This window comes from Callithrix jacchus, chromosome 7 (genome assembly GCF_049354715.1).
Source record: "Callithrix jacchus isolate 240 chromosome 7, calJac240_pri, whole genome shotgun sequence".
NCBI classification, from domain to species: domain Eukaryota; kingdom Metazoa; phylum Chordata; class Mammalia; order Primates; family Cebidae; genus Callithrix; species Callithrix jacchus.
Window position 1 is genome coordinate 88,255,791 of NC_133508.1, and position 17,285 is coordinate 88,273,075.

The 17,285-nt window shown below is 38.6% G+C and overlaps 1 protein-coding gene and 1 non-coding gene across 38 annotated transcripts in view; one reads left to right on the forward strand and one right to left on the reverse strand.

Moving 5' to 3' along the window:
* EPS15 (epidermal growth factor receptor pathway substrate 15) overlaps nucleotides 1-17,285 on the reverse strand; it is a 185,398-nt gene that overhangs the window by 22,017 nt on the left and 146,096 nt on the right. For 4 of the 37 annotated variants that reach the window (XM_078331712.1, XM_078331713.1, XM_078331711.1 and 1 more), the window contains one exon: nucleotides 12,235-17,278. The exons of the other annotated variants lie outside the window; for them this stretch is intronic. In XM_078331712.1, the coding sequence (XP_078187838.1) occupies nucleotides 17,232-17,278 (47 nt within the window). In that variant the 3' untranslated portion in view covers nucleotides 12,235-17,231. Of the gene's footprint in view, nucleotides 1-12,234; nucleotides 17,279-17,285 lie in introns of those variants that run through there. 37 annotated transcript variants of the gene reach the window in all.
* LOC118143380 (U6 spliceosomal RNA) lies at nucleotides 8,951-9,052 on the forward strand. The gene has a single exon (XR_004727605.1). It is a non-coding gene; the product is annotated as a U6 spliceosomal RNA (small nuclear RNA).

Here is a 17,285-nt window from a genome sequence, read left to right on the forward strand (position 1 = left end):
ATGCAGCTATGGCTACTTTTAAGTTGAAGCCAGTGCTCACTGACCATTCTGAAAATCCGTATAAAGTAAGCTAAATTAACTGTAGATAAAATTACAAAGTCTGGATGACAGCATACCTGTTTATAGTATGTTTTACTGAGTATTTTAAACCCACTGTTGGGACCCACTGATCAGAAATGATTTCCTTCAAAATGCTCCTGCTCAGCTGGGTGTGGTGGTTCATGTCTGTAATCCCATCAGTTTCGGAGGGCAAGGCAGGCAGATCATTTGAGGTCAGGAGTTCGAGACCAGCGTGGCCAGCATGGTGAAACCCTGCCCCTACTAAAACTACAAAAATTGGCTGAGTGTGGTGGCATGTGCCTGTAGTCCCAGCTACTTGTGAGGCTGAGGCAGGAGAAATGCTTGAACTTGGGAGGTGGGGCTGCAGTGAGCTGAGATCATGCCGCTATATGCCAAGATGGGAGACTGTCTCAAAACAAACAAACAAAACCCCAAAAAACCCCTACTAATTGACCGAAGTCACACAAAGCTCTGATTGAGATGTGTAAGGAGATGAATGTTGTTTTCATGCCTCTAACACAACATTCATTCTTGCAGCCAGGGAGTAATTCTTGCAAATCAAGGAGTAATTTTGACTTTTTAGTCTTATTATTTAAGAAATGCACTTTATAAGGCTATAGCTGCCATAGTCAGTCATTCTTCTGATGGATTTAGGCAAAGTACATTGAAAACCTCCTAGAAAGGATTCACCATTCCAGATGCTATTAAGAACAGTGTGACTTGGGGCGGGCATGGTGGCTCACACCTGTAATTCCAGCACTTTGGGAGGCTGAGGCGGGTGGATTGCCTGAGGTCAGCAGTTCAAGACCAGCCTGGCCAACATAGTAAAACCCCGTCTCTACTAAAAATACAAAAAATTAGCTGGGCCTGGTTGTGGGTGCCTGAAATCCAAGCTACTCTAGAGGCTGAGGCAGGAGAATTGCTTGAACCCAGGAGACAGAGGTTGCAGTAAGCCAAGATTGCACCATTGCATTCCGGCCTGGTCAACAAGAGCAAAACTGTCTCAAAAGAAAAAAAAAAAAAAAAAAAAAGAACAGTGTGACTCATGAAAGGAGGTGAAAACAGCAACAGTAACCGGACTTTGAAAGAAGTTGCATCCAACCCTTATGATTATGATTATGGATTCAAGACTTCAGTGGAGGAAGTAACTGCAGATGTGGTACAAACATTAAGGGAACTTGAATTAGAAGTGGAGCCTAAAGATGTGACTGAATTATTGAAATCTCATGATAAAACTGAAACCAAGGAGGAGTTGTTTCTATAGATAAGCAAAGAAATTGATTTCTTGAGATAGAATATACTCCTGATGATGCCATGAACATTGTTGAAATGAGAACAATGGATTTAGAGTATTAACATAAACTTAGTTCAGAAAGCAGTGGCAGAATGTGAAAGGATTGATACCAATTTAAAAGAATATCTCATGTAGGTAAAAGGCTATCGAACAGCATCACATGCTAATTGTACAGGAAGAGATGAGTAAATTGATGTGGCAAATGTCAATGTTATTTTAAGAAATTGCCACAGGTACCCCAACCGTCAGCAGCTAACATCTTGATCAGTCAGCAGCCACCAATATCGAGGCAAGATCCTCCACCAGCAAGAAGGTTACAATTTGTTGAAGGCTCAGATGATCATTAGCATTTTAGCTTTTTTTTTTTTTGAGAAGGATTTTCGCTCTTGTTGCCCAGGCTGGAGTGCAATGGCACGATCTTGGCTCACTGCAACTTCCGCCTCCCAGGTTCAAGCGATTCTCTTGCCTCAACCTCCTGAGTTGCTGAAATTTTAGGCACCCAACACTATGCCAGGCTAATTTTTTGTATTTTTAGCAGAGACGGGGTTTCACCATGTTGGCCAGGCTGGTCTCGAACTCCTAACCTCAGGTGATCCACCTGCTCCAGCCTCCCAAAGTGCTGGGATTATAGGTGTGAGCCAATGCACCCAGCCTAATCATCAGCATTTTTTAGCAATGAAGCATTTTCTAATTAAGACATGTACATTTTTTAGACATGTTACTATATGCTTAATAGACCAGAGTATACTAAAAACATAACTTTGATATGTGACTTCCTTTATTGCCATATTTGCTTTATTGGGTGGTATGGAAAAGAACCCATACTGGGCCAAGTGCAGCAGCTCACACCTATAATCCTAGCTCTTTAGGAGGCTGAAATGGGAGGACTGCTTGAGTGAACCTACACTGGGCCAGGCACAGCAGTTCACACCTGTAATCCTAGTACTTTAGGAGGCTGAGATGGGAGGATTACCTGCAGACCAGCCTGGGTTCCTAAAATAAAACAAAACTATAATGTCTCAAAGGTATGACTGTATTGGTTTTGGTTTATCCATCTAAAAAAGTCTAATTCATCCAAGGAAGTAGTTATAAGATACACATTTTTAAACAAGAATCTTGCATTCTCAGAGTAGTTGACAGCACTTCAAAGCACCAATGCACTCCAATTTGTTAAAATTTGGATACTAATATATATAAATACATATACTTAATGAGATGTAGTTTTTAAAAATTAAAAGACACTTTAAAAATATGTAACTAGACTCTGCCAACTTCCTAAACACCTCTCTGGAAGCTAGTTTTGTGGAAGATAATATGAAATTCTGGCCCACAGGATGTCTAAGGTCTCTTCCAGCTCTAACTATGAAGGGGAAAAAAAAGAACAATGGAGGCACCACCCACTCTAATCTTTATACCTGAAAGAAAGGGGCAGAGAGCTTATTTGAAGAAATAATGGCCAAAACTCCCCAACTTTGAGGGATGACACAGATATATGAAAAGGTCAACAAACTCCATGTAGGAAAAGCTCAGAGTCCTACACTGGGGGACATTATAATCAAATGAGGAAGGAATAAAAAATGTCCCTACAAAAAAATCAACTAAACATAAAGGAAGAAAGTAACAGAGGAAATAAGGGACAAAAAAACTATAGGACATACAGAAAACAAAGAGTAAAATGATAGTAAGTCCTTCCCTATCAGTAATTACTTTAAATGTGAATGGATTAAACTCTCTAATGAAAAGATATAAGGCCAGGTGCTGTCGCTCATGCTGGTAATCTCAGCACTTTGGGAGGCTGAGGTGGGCGGATCACGAGGTCAGGAGTTTGAGCCCAGCCTGGCCAATAGGGTGGAACCCTGTCTCTACTAAAAACACAAAAAAATTAGCCGGGTGTGCTTGTGCACACCTGTAGTCCCAGCTAATCAAGAGGCTGAGGCAGAAAGAATTGCTTGAACCTGGGAGGTGGAGGTTACAGTGAGCTGAGATTGCGCCACTGTATTCCAGTATGGGCAACAGAGCGAGAATCCATCTCTAAAAAAAAAAAAAAATCAAAAAGACACAGACTGGCAAATTGGATAAAAAGTCAAGATCCATCTGTGTGCTGTATTCAGGAAACCTATCTCACGTGCAAGGACACATAGAGGCTCAAAATAAAGGGATAGAGGAAGATTTTCCAAGTGAATGGAGAGCAAAAAAAAAGCAGGAGATGCAATCCTAGTCTGATAGAGTGGATTTTAAACCAAAAAAGACCAAGACAAAGAAGGGCATTACATAATGGTAACAGGATCAATACAACAAGAAGAGCTAATGATCCTAAATATATATGCACCCAATACAGGAGTACTCAGATACATAAAGCAAATAACCTACAAAGAGACTCAGACTCCCACACAATAATAGTGGGAAATTTTAACACTCTACTGTCAATATTAGACAGATCGATGAGACAGAAAATTGACAAAGATATCCAGGACCTGAACTCAGATCTGGACCAAGTGGCCCTTATAGACATCTACAGAACTCTCCACCCCAAATCCACAGAATATATTCTTTTCAGCACCACATCACACCTACTCAAAAAATGACCAAATAATTGGAAGTAAATAACTCCTGAGCAAATGTAAAACAACAGAAATCATAATAAACAGTCTCTCAGACCACAGTGCAATCAAATTAGAACTCAGGATTAAGAAACGAACTCAGAATTGCACAACTTCATGGAAAGTGAACAACTAGCTCTGTAATGTCTACTGGATAAACAATGAAATGAAAACAAGGAGAACAAAGATACAATGTACCAGAATCTCTGGGACACATTTAAAGCAGTGTCTAAAGGGAAATTTATAACAATAAATGCCCACATGAGAAGGAAGGAAAGATCTAAAATCGACACCCTGTCATCAACATTGAAAGAGCTAGAGGAGCAAAATCAAAATAACTCAAAGGCTAGCAGAAGACAAGAAATAACTAAGATCAGAGCAGAAATGAAGGAAATAGAGACAAAAAACACTTCAAAAAAAATCAATAAATCCAGGAGCTGGTTTTTTGAAAAGATCAATAAAACAGACAGACTACTAGCCAGATTAATACAAAAGAAAAGAGAAGAATCAAACAGATGGAATAAATAGCTATAAAGGGGATATCACCACCAATTCCACAGAAATACAAACTACCATCAGAGATTACTACAAACAACTCTGTACATAAACCAGTAAACCTGGAAGAAATGGATAAATTCCTGGACACTTGCACCCTCCCAAGCCTAAACCAGGAAGGAGCTGAAACCTGAATAGACCAATAACAAGGGCTGAAGTTCAGGCAGCAATTAAGAGCCTACCAACCAAAAAAAAGCCCAGGTCCAGATGGGTTCACAGCCGAATTTTACCAGACATACAAAGAGGAGGTGGTATCATTCCTTCTGAAACTATTCCAAACAGTACAAAAAGAGGTAATCCTTCCCAAATCATTTTATGAGACCAACATCATCCTGATACCAAAACCTGGCAGAGACTCAACGAACAAAGAAAACTTAAGGCCAATATCCATGATGAACATGGATGCAAAAATCTTCAATAAACTACTGGCAAAGTGACTGCAACAGCACATCAAAAAGCTTATCCGTCACAATCAAGTAGGATACAAGGCTGGTTCAACATATGCAAGTCTATAAACGTTAATTCACCACATAAACAGAACCAAAAACAAAAACCACATGATTATCTCAATAGATGCAGAGAAGGCCTTTGACAAAATTCAACAGCCCTTTACACTAAAAAATCAATAAAATAGGTATCAACGGAACGTTATGACAAACCTACAGCCAATATCATACTGAATGGGCAGTAACTGGAAGCATTCCCTTTGAAATCTGGCACTAGACAAGGATGCCGTCTCTCACCACTCCTATTCAATATAGTATTGGAAGTTCTAGCCAGAGCAATCAGGCAAGAAAAAGAAACAAAGGGTATCCAATTAGGAAAGGAGGAATTCAAATTGTCTCTATTTGCAGACAACATGACTATATATTTAGAAGACCCCACTGTCTCGGCCCCAAATTTCAGAAACTGATAAGCAACTTCAGCAAAGTCTCAGGATACAAAATCAATCTGCAGAAATCACAAGAATTCCTATACACCAATAACAGACTTAAAGAGAGCCAAATCAAGAACAAACTTCACAACTGCTACAAAGAGAATGAAATAACTAGGAATACAATTAAAAAAGGATGTAAAGGATCTCTTCAAGGAGAACTACAAACCACTGCTCAAGGACATAAGAGAGGACACAAACAGATGGAAAAACATTCCATGCTCATGGTTAGAAAGAATCAATATTGTGAAAATAGCCATACTACCCAAAGTAATTTACAGATTCAGTGCTATCCCCATCAAGCTACCTATGACCCTATTCACAGAACTGGAAAAAAACCACCTTAAACTTCATATGGAACCAAAAGAGCCCACATAGCCAAGTCAATTCAAAGCAAAAAGAACAATGCTGGAGCATCATGCTACCTGATTTCAGACTATACTACAAGGCTACAGTAATCAAAACAGCACAGTACTGGTACCAAAAGAGAGATATAGACCAATGAAACAGAACAGAGGCCTTGGAGGCAACACCACACATTTACAACCATCTGATCTTTGACAAACCTGACAAAAACAGGCAATGGTGAAAGGAGTCCATTTAATAAATGGTGCTGAGAAAACTGGCTAGCCATGTGCAGAAAGTGGAAACTGGACCCCTTCCTGACAACTTACACTAAAGTTAACTCCAGATGGATTAAAGACTTAAACATAAGACCTAACACCATAAAAACCCCAGAAGAAAACCTAGGCAAAACCATTCAGGACATAGGCATAGGCAAGGACTTCATGACTAAAACACCAAAAACACTGGCAACAAAAGCCAAAATAGACAAATGGGATCTAATTAAACTACAGAACTGCACAGCAAAAGAAATAATCATTAGAGTGAACCAGCAACCAACAGAATGGAAAAAAATTTCTGCAATCTACCCATCTGACAAAGGGCTGATATCCAGAATTTACAAAGAACTAAAACAGATTTACAATAAAAAACCAAACAAACCTATTCGAAAGTGGACAAAGGACATGAACAGACACTTTTCAAAAGAAGACATATATGAGGCCAACAAATATATTAAAAAATGCTCATCATCACTGGTCATTAGAGAAATGCAAATCAAAACACATTGAGATATCATCTCATGCCAGTTAGGATGGTGATCATTAAAAAATCTGGAGACCACGGATGCTAAAGAGGATGCAGAGAAATAGGAACACTTTTACACTGTTGGTGGGAGTGTAAATTAGTTCAACCATTGTGGAAGACAGTGTGGTGATTCCTCAAGGATTTAGAAACAGAAATTCCATTTGACCCAGCAATCCCATTACTGGGAATATGCCCAGAGGATTATAAATTATTCTGTTATAAAGACACATGTACACATATGTTCATTGTGGCACTGTTTACAATAGCAAAGTCCTGGAGCCAACCCAAATGCCCATCCATGATAGACTGTACCAAAAAAATGTGGCACATATACACTATGGAATACTATGTAGCTATAAAACACAATGAGTTCATGTCCTTTGTAGGGACATGTATGAATCTGGAAACCATCATTCTCAGCAAACTGATACAAGAACAAAAAACCAAACACTGCATGTTCTCATTCATAGGCAGGTGCTGAACAATGAGAATACATGGACACAGGGAGGGGAGTATCACACACTGGGGTCTGGGGGGGAGGGCTGGGGGAGGGACAGCAGGGAGTGGGGAGGTTTGGGAGAGATAACACGGGGAGAAATGCCAGATATAGGTGATGGGGGGATGGAGGCAGCAAACCACCTTGCCATGTAGGTACCTATGCAACAATCCCGCATGATCTGCACACGTACCCCAGAACCTAAGTACAATAAAAAAATAAATAAAGAAAGAAAGACAAGACATCAACTGGCAGAAAAAAAAAATCCAAAATAGAACTACATGCTATATAAGAGAGATTCACTTTAGATCTAAGGACACACATAGTTTGAAAGAGAAAAGATGAAAAAAAAAAAGATATTTCATGCAGAGGAAATTTATCAAGACAGCAGAGATATCTTAATATCAGACAAAATAGACTTTAAGTCTACAACTGTTACAAGAGACAAAGAAGGACATTATATAATAATGAAAGGGTAAATTTACCAAGATGATATAACATTTATAAACATATATGTACCAAACATGCTTTTTAAATATATATAGTTAACACTGACAGAACTGAAGAGAGAAATAGACAGCTCTACAGTTAACAGTTGGAGAAGTCAGTATCTCACTTTCAATGTGAAGAAAACAGACAGAAGATCAATACGGAGATAGAATAGTTGAACAATACTTAACACTTTAGACCAACTGGACCTAACAGATATATACAGAACACTCCACCCAACAATAGCAGAATACACATTTTCTAAAGTGCATATCTAATGTTCTCCAGGATAGAACATGCTTAAGGCTACAGAACAAGTCTTAATAAATGTTAAAACATTGAAATCATAAAAGCATCTCTTCTGGCCAGGCATGGTAGCTCACGCCTATAAGCCTAACACTTTGGGAAGCCGAGGCGGGTGGATCACTTGAAGTCAGGAGTTTGAGATCAGCCTGGCCAACATGGTAAAACCCCATCTCTACTAAAAATACAAAAATGAGCCGGGCGTGGTGGTGGGTGCCTGGCATCCCAGCTACTTGTGTGGCTGAGGCAGAAGAATTGTTTGAACCCAGGAGGTAGAGGCTGAAGTGAGCCAACATCGTGCCATTGCACTCCAGCCTGGGCAACAGAATGAGACTCTGTCTCAAAATAAAAATAATAAATAAATAAAAGTATCTCTTCCAATTAAAACAGAATGAAACTAAAAATTAATAGCAGAAGCAAAACTAGATGACCCACAAATATGTGGAAATTAAATATCAAACTCAACCAACTAGTCAAAGAAAAATCACAAAGAAAATTAGAAAATTTCTTGAAACAAATGAAAATGAAAACAGCATTACCAAAACTAATGGGACATAGCAGCAAAAGCTTTGCTGAGATTAACTTCTAACTATAAATACTTTAAAAAGAAGAGCTCAAATCAACCACCTAACTTTACACTGTAAAGGATCTTAAAAAAGAAAAGCAAGCTAAACTCAAAGCTAGCAGAAAGAAATAAATAACAAAAATTGAAGCAGAGACAACACAGAGAACAGAAAAACAATATGGAAAACTAATAGAACCAAGAGTTTGTTCTTTGAAAAGATCAACAAAATTGACATTCCTATAGCTAGATGGACTAAGAAAACAAAACTCAGTAACTAAAATCAGAAATGCAAGAGTGATCATTACTAGAAATGTCACAGAAATGAAAAGGATTGTAAAGAGAGTGCTATGAACAATTATACATCAACAAACTGAATAGTATAAATGAGAAGAACAAATTCCTAGAAACACAACTTATGGAGAGACTGAATCACAAAAACATAGAAAATCTGAATTGACTCATAACTAATAAAGAGATTGAATCTGTAATAAAAAACTTCCCAAAAGTGCTCACTTCAGCAGCACATATACCAAAACTGATACAGAGAAGGATGGCATGGCCCCTGTGCAAGGATGACACACAAATTCATGTGGCATTCCATATTTTTTATTTTTATTTTTATTTTTTTTTGAGACAGAGTCTCACTTTGTTGCCCAAGCTGGAGTGCAGTGGCACAGTCTCAGCTCACTGCAACCTCCACACCCTGGGTTCAAGTGATTCTCATGTCTCAGACTCCTGAGTAGCTGGGACAGGCACCCACCACCATACCTGGCTCATTTTTGTATTTTTAGTAGAGATGGGGTTTTGCCCTGTTGGCCAGGTTGGTTTTGAACTACTGGCCTTAAGTGATCCACCCACCCCAGCCTCCCAAAGTGATGGAATTACAAGCATGAGCCACTGCACCTGGCCACCATATTTTAAACATTAACAAAGCAAAGTACCTCCAAACAAAGAAAAGCCCACAATTAGATGACTTCACTGGTGAATTCTACCAAACGTTTAATCAACAACAATCTCCGTCAAACTCTTCCAAAAAATTGAAGAGGAAGAACAATTCCATACTCATTCTGTGAAGCCAGTATTACTATGCTATCAAAGCCAGATGAAGGCATATAGATGAGAAAAGAAAACTACAGATCAATATCCTTTAAATATTAATGTAAAAATCCTCAACAGAATTCAACAGCACATTAAAAGGATTATACACCATGTCCAAGTGGGATTTATTCCTAGAATATAAGAATAGTTTCAACATACAGAAAACATTCAATGTTATATACCACATTAACAGAATGAGGGGGAAAATACAACACCAATCATTTCAATGGATGCAACAGAAGTATTTGACAAAATTAAAAACTCTTTCATGATAAAAACTCTTAATAAACTTAGAAGGAAACTACCTCAACTTAATATGAAAAGCCAATAGTGAATATCGTACTCAATCTTGAGATGCAGAAAGCATTTCTCTACAATAAGGAACAAGTCAAGGATGCCTATTCTTATCATTTCCACCACTTCTATTCAATATAGCAACAGTCTCTAACCTTTTTGGCATCAGGGACCAGTTTCGTGGGAGATAATTTTTTTTATGGACTAAACGGTAGGATGGGGAGAATGAATTTGAGATGAAAACTGTTCCACATCAGATTGCCAGGCATTAGTTAGATTCTCATCAGGACTGTACAACCTAGATCCCACACATATGCAGTTCACAATAAGGTTCAAGCTCCTATGAAAATCTAATGCTGTTGCTGATCTGAAAGGAGGTGCAGCTCAGGCATTAGGTACTACTCACTTGCCTATCACTCACCTCCTGCTGTGCAGCCTGGTTCCTAACAGGCCACAGACTATTGGTACTGTTCCGCAGCCTGGGGGTTGGGAACCTCTGCAATATAGTACTGGAAGTCCTAGCCAGGGCACTTAGGCAAGAAAAAGAAATAAAAGGCACCTAGACTGAAAAGAAAGAAGTAAAATCTTTTTGCATATTACATGATCTTATATGTAGAAAACCCTAAAGATTCCACCAAAAAACCAATAGAACTAATAGGTGAATTTGGCATAGTAGCAGGAAACAAAAATCAGTATATAAAAATCAGTCATATTTCTATATACTAGCAATAAACAATCTAGAAAGGAAATTAAGAAAACAATTCCATTTACAATAGCATCAAAAAGAATAAAATACTTAGGAATTAACCAAGAAGGACTCATACATTGACAAATACAACACATTCTGAAAGAAATTAAAGACATAAACAAATGGAAAGACATCCCATGTTCATGGATTACAAGACTTAATATTGTTAAGATAGTAATACTACCCAAAGTGATCTACAGATTCAATGAAATCCCTATCCAAAATCCCAATGACTTTTTATTTTGGAAGAAATAGAAAAATTCATCCAAAAATTCATATGGAATCTCAAGGAACCCAAATAGCTAAAGTAGTCTTTTTCTTTTCTTTTCTTCTTCTTCTTTTTTTTTTTTTGAGACAGGGTCTGACTCTGTCACCCAGGCTAGAGTGCAGTGGCATGATCTTCACTCACTGCAACCTCTGCCTCCTCAGCTCAAGTGATCCTCCCACCTTAGCCTTCCGAGTAGCTGGGAGTATGGAAGCATGTCATTATGCAGCTAATTTTTTTTTATTGCATTTTAGGTTTTGGGGTACATGGGAAGAACATGCAAGATTGTTGCATAGGTACACACATGGCAGTGTGATTTGCCGCCTTCCTATCACCTGTATCTGGCATTTCTCCCCATGCTCTCTCTCCCCAACTCCCCACCCCACACTGTCCCTCCCCTATTTCCCCCAGACAGACCCCAGTGTGTGATGCTTCCCTCCCTGTATCCATGTGTTCTCACTGTTCAACACCCACCTATGAGTGAGAACATGCGGTGTTTGATTTTCTGTTCTTGTGTCAGTTTGCTGAGAATGATGGTTTCCAGGCTCATCCATGTCCCTACAAAGGACATGAACTCATAGTTTTTGATGGCTGCATAGTATTCCATGGTGTATATGTGACACATTTTCCCTGTCCAGTCTATCATCGATGGGCATTTGGGTTGATTCCAGGTCTTTGCTATTGTAAACAGTGCTGCAATGAACATTCGCGTGCATGTGTCCTTATAGTAGAACAATTTATAATCCTTTGAATATATACCCAGTAATGGGATTGCTGGGTCAAATGGAATTTCTATTTCTAGGTCCTTGAGGAATCACCACACTGTCTTTTACAATGGTTGAACTAATTTACACTCCCACCAGCAATGTAAAAGTGTTCCTATTTCTCCACATCCTCTCCAGCATCTGTTGTCTCCAGATTTTTTAATGATTGCCATTCTAACTGGCGTGAGATGGGATCTCAATGTAGTTTTGATTTGCATTTCTCTAATGACCAGTGATGATGAGCACTTTTTCATATGATTGTTGGCCTCATATATGTCTTCTTTTGTAAAGTGTCTGTTCATGTCCTTTGCCCAGTTTTGAATAAGCTTATTTGTTTTCTTCTTGTAAATCTGTTTTAGTTCTTTGTAGATTCTGGATTATCAGTCTCTTGCCAGATGGGTAGATTACAAAAATATTTTCCCATTCTGTTGGTTGCTGATTTACTCTAATGACTGTTTCTTTTGCTGGGCAGCAGCTGTGGAGTTTGATTAGATCCCATTTGTCTATTTTGGCTTTTGCTGCCAATGCTTTTGGTGTTTTGGTCATGAAGTCCTTGCCTATGCCTATGTCCTGAATGGTTTTGCCTAGGTTTTCTTCTGGGGTTTTTATGGTGTTAGGTCTTTTTTTTTTTTTTTTTTTTTTTTTTTTTTTTTTTTTTTTTTTTTCCAGATGGAGTTTCACTCGTTACTCAGGCTGGAGTGCAATGGCGCAATTCGGCTCACTGCAACCTCCGCCTCCTGGGTTCAGGCAATTCTTCTGTCTCAGCCTCCTGAGTAGCTGGGATTACAGGCATGCGCCACCGTGCCCAGCTAATTTTTTGTATTTTTAGTAGAGACGGGGTTTCACCATGTTGACCAGGATGGTCTTGATCTCTTGACCTCGTTATCCACCTGCCTCGGCCTCCCAAAGTGCTGGGATTACAGGTGTGAGCCACGGCGCCTGGCCGGTGTTAGGTCTTATGTTTAAGTCTTTAATCTATCTGAAGTTAATTTTAGTGTAAGGTGTCAGGAAGAGGTCCAGTTTCCACTTTCTGCACATGGCTAGCCAGTTTTCCCAACACCATTTATTAAACAGGGAATCCTTTCACTACTGCTTGTTCTTCTCAGGTTTGTCAAAGATCAGATGGTTGTACATGTGTGGTGTTGCCTCCAAGGCCTCTGTTCTGTTCCATTGGTCTATATCTCTCTTTTGGTACCAGTACCGTGCTGTTTTGATTACTGTAGCCTTGTAGTATAGTTTGAAATCAGGTAGTGTGATGCCTCCTGCTTTGTTCTTTTTGTTTAGAATTGACTTGGCTATGCAGGCTCTCTTTTCGTTCCATATGAAGTTTAAGGTGGTTTTTTCCAGTTCTGTGAAGACAGTCATTTGTAGCTTGATGGGGATAGCGTTGAAGTAAATTACTTTGGGCAGTATGGCAATTTTCATATTGACTCTTCCTAACCATGAACATGGAATGTTTCTCCACCTGTTTGTGTCCTCTCTTATTTCATTGAGCAGTGGTTTGTAGTTCTCCTTGAAGAGGTCCTTTACGTTCCTTGTTAGTTGTATTCCTAGGTATTTTATTCTCTTTGCAGCAATTGTGAATGGCAGCTCATTCTTGATTTGGCTCTTTTTAAGTCTGTTATTGGTGTATAGGAATGTTTGTGATTTCTGCAGATTGATTTTGTATCCTGAGACTTTGTTGAAGTTGCTTATCAGTTTCAGGAGATTTTGGGCTGAGATGACGGGGTCTTTGAGATATACAATCATGTCGTCTGCAAATAAAGACAATTTGACTTGCTCCTTTCCTATCTGAATAACTTTTATTTCTTTTTCTTGCCTGATTGCTCTGACCAGAACTTCCAATACTATATTCAGTAGGAGTGGTGAGAGACGGCATCCTTGTCTAGTGCCAGATTTCAAAGGGAATGCTTCCAGTTTCTGCCCATTCAGTATGATATTGGCTGTTGGTTTGTCGTAAATAGCCTTTATTATTTTGAGATACATTCCATTAATACCTAGTTTATCGAGGGTTTTTATCATAAAGGGCTGCTGAATTTTGTCAAAGGCCTTCTCTGCATCGAGATAATCATGTGGTTTTTGTTTTTGGTTCTGTTTATGTGGTGAATTACGTTTATAGACTTGCGTATGTTGAACCAGCCTTGTATCCTACTTGATCGTGATGAATAAGCTTTTTGATGTGCTGTTGCAGTCAGTTTGCCAGTAGTTTATTGAAGACTTTTGCATCCATGTTCATCGTGGATATTTGCCTGAAGTTTTGTTTGTTGAGTCTCTGCCAGGTTGTGGTATCAGGATGATGTTGGTCTCATAAAATGATTTGGGAAGGATTACCTCTTTTTGTACTGTTTGGAATAGTTTCAGAAGGAATGGTACCAGCTCCTCTTTGTATGTCTGATAGAATTCGGCTGTGAACCCATCTGGACCTGGGCTTTTATTGGGTGGTAGGCTCTTAATTGCTGCCTGAACTTCTGACCTTGTTATTGGTCTATTCAGAGTTTCGACTTCTTCCTGGTTTAGGCTTGGGAAGATGCAAATGTCCAGGAATTTATCCATTTCTTCCAGGTTTATTAGTTTATGTGCATAGAGTTGTTTGTAATAATCTGATGATGGTTTGTATTTCTGTGGAATCTGTGGTGATATCCCCTTTATCGTTTTTTATTGTATCTATTTGATTATTCTCTTTTATTTTTTATTAATTTGGCTAGTGGTCTATTTTGTTGATCTTTTCAAAAAACCAGCTCCTGGATTTATTGCTTTTTTTTTTTGAGACAGAGTTTTGCTCTTGTGACCCAGGCTGGAGGGCAATGGTGCAATGTCGGCTCACCGCAACCTCCACCTCCTGGGTTCGCGCAATTCTCCTGCCTCAGCCTCCTGAGTAGCTGGGATTACAGGCATGCGCCACCATGCCCAGCTAATTTTTTGTATCTTTAGTAGAGACGGGGTCTCACCATGTTGACCAAGATGGTCTCGATCTCTTGACCTCATGATCCACCCGTCTTGGCCTCCCAAAGTGCTGGGATTACAGGCGTGAGCCACCGCGCCCAGCCAGATTTATTGCTTTTTGAAGGGTTTTTCATGTCTCTATCTCCTTCAGTTCTGCTCTGATCTTAGTTATTTCTTGTCTTCTGCTAGCTTTTGAGTTATTTTGATTTTGCTCCTCTAGCTCTTTCAATGTTGATGATAGGGTGTCGATTTTAGATCTTTCCTTGCTTCTCATGTGAGCATTTATTGCTATATATTTTCCTCTCTAGACTGCTTTAAATATGTCCCAGAGATTCTGGTATGTTGTGTCTTCATTCTTGTTGGTTTTGAAGAACATCTTCATTGCTGCCTTCGTTTCATTGTTTATCCAGTCAACATTCAAGAGCCAGTTGTTCAGTTTCCATGAAGCTGTGTGGTTCTGAGTTAGGTTCTCAATTCTGAGTTGTGACTTGATTGTACTCTGGTCTGAGAGACTGTTAGGATTTCCATTCTCTTTGCATTTGCTGAGGAGTGATTTACTTCCAATTATGTGGTCAGTTTTAGAGTAGGTGTGATGTGGTGCTGAGAAGAATGTATATTCTGTGGATTTAGGGTGGAGAGTTCTGCAAATGTCTATTAGGTTTGCTTGGTCCAGGTCTCAGTTCAAGTCCTGGATATCCTTGTTAATTTTCTGTCTCATTAATCTGTCTAATATTGACAATGGAGTGTTAAAGTCTCCCACTATTATTGTGTGGGAGTCTAGGTCTCTTTGTAAGTCATTAAGAACTTGCTTTATGTATCTGGTTGCTCCTGTATTGGGTGCGTATAAATTTAGGATCGTTAGCTCTTCTTGTTGCACTGACCCTTTACCATTATATAATATCCTTCTTTGTCTCTTTTGATCTTTGTTGGTTTAAAGTCTACTTTATCAGAGAGGAGAATTGCAACTCTGTGGCTAATTTTTATATGTTTTGTAGAGACAGGGTCTCACTATATTGCCCAGGCTAGTTTTGAACTGAGGTTAGGCACTGCCCAGGCTGGTCTTAAACTCCTGAGCTCAGGTGATCCACCCACCTTGACCTCCCAAAGTGCTGGGATTACATGCATGAGCCACTATGCCCAGCCCAAAGCAGTCTTAAAAAGGAACAACAAAGTTGGTAGTCAAATTTTCTAATTTCAAATCTTATTTAAATGCTATAGTAGTTAAAACAGTGAGGAACTGCATAAATATAGACCATATAGGTCAATGGAAGAGAATCCAGAATCCAGAAACAAACCCTCACATATGTTGTCAAATAATTTTCAACAAACATTCCAAGAACAAACAATGGAAAAAGATTGTCTTTACAAGAAAAGGTGATGGGAAAACTGAATATCCATATGCAAATGAATGAACTGGACTCTTTCTTACCTCACACCATATACAAAAATTAACTCAAAATGGATTAAATACCTAAACGTAAGAGTTAAAACTATAAAACTTACAGGGGAAATGCTTCCTGACATTGGATTTAGCAATGCTTTCTTGGTTAAAACACTAAAAGACAACACCACCACAATAGATAAAATGAGCTACAACAAAAGTAAAAACTTTTGTTCACCAATGAACAGCATTAACAGAATGAAAAGGTAACCCATGGGATTTGCAGGTTAATATATCTAGGATATATAAAAAATTCAACAAAAACTTAATTTAGAAATGGGCAGAGGACTTGAACAGACATTTCTCCATAGAAGATGTACAAATAGCCAATATGTACACGAAGAAAATGCTCAACATACCAATTATTAGGGAAATACAAATCAAAGCAATAAGATACCACTTCACACCCATGAGGATCCCTATTAAATAGAACAGAAAGTAGTAAGGATTGGCAAAGATGTAGAGACATTGGAACCACTGTGAACTGTTGGCTGGAATATAAAATGGTATGGCTGCTGTGGAGAATAGTATGCCCATTTCTCAAAAAACTAAAAACAGCATTACCATGTGATCCAGAAATTCTACTTTTAGAATTATATCCAAAAGAATTGAAAGCAGGGACTCAAACAGATATCTGTACTCTCACATTCACAGCAGCATTATTCACATAGACAAAATGTGAAGGCAACTAATTGTCCATTAATGAATGAACAAATAAACAAAATGTAGTATATACATACACCAGAATATTATTAGGCCTAAAAAAGGTAACAAATTCAGATACATTCTACAATGTGAAAGAACCTTGAGGACATATGGTAAATAAACAAGTCAGTCACCAAAAGACAAATTCTTTATGATTCCACTTATATGAAGTAGACAGAGTAGTAATGATGGTTGTTAGGGTTTGGTGAGAGGGAGGATAGGGAGTTATTATTTAATGGATACAGAATTTCAGTTTGGGAATATGAAAAAGTTCTTGAGATGGATGGTGGTAATGCTTGCACAACAATGTCAATGTACTTATTGCTCTTGAACTGTACATTTAAAAAGGGTTAAAATGCCAAACTTTATGTTATATATATTTTACCACAATTTAAAAAAAAACTACTTATCATAACAAAATAAATAATATCTACCCACTGGACTCCCATTATATGTTCTCTGAGAAGAGCAGCTGGCTCATTTGTTCATTCAATAACATATGCCCAGGCGTATTTTCAGGTTCTTGGGTTATATCAGTGAAAACAAAGGTCCCAATTCCTTCTGGAGCTTAATTTCTAATAG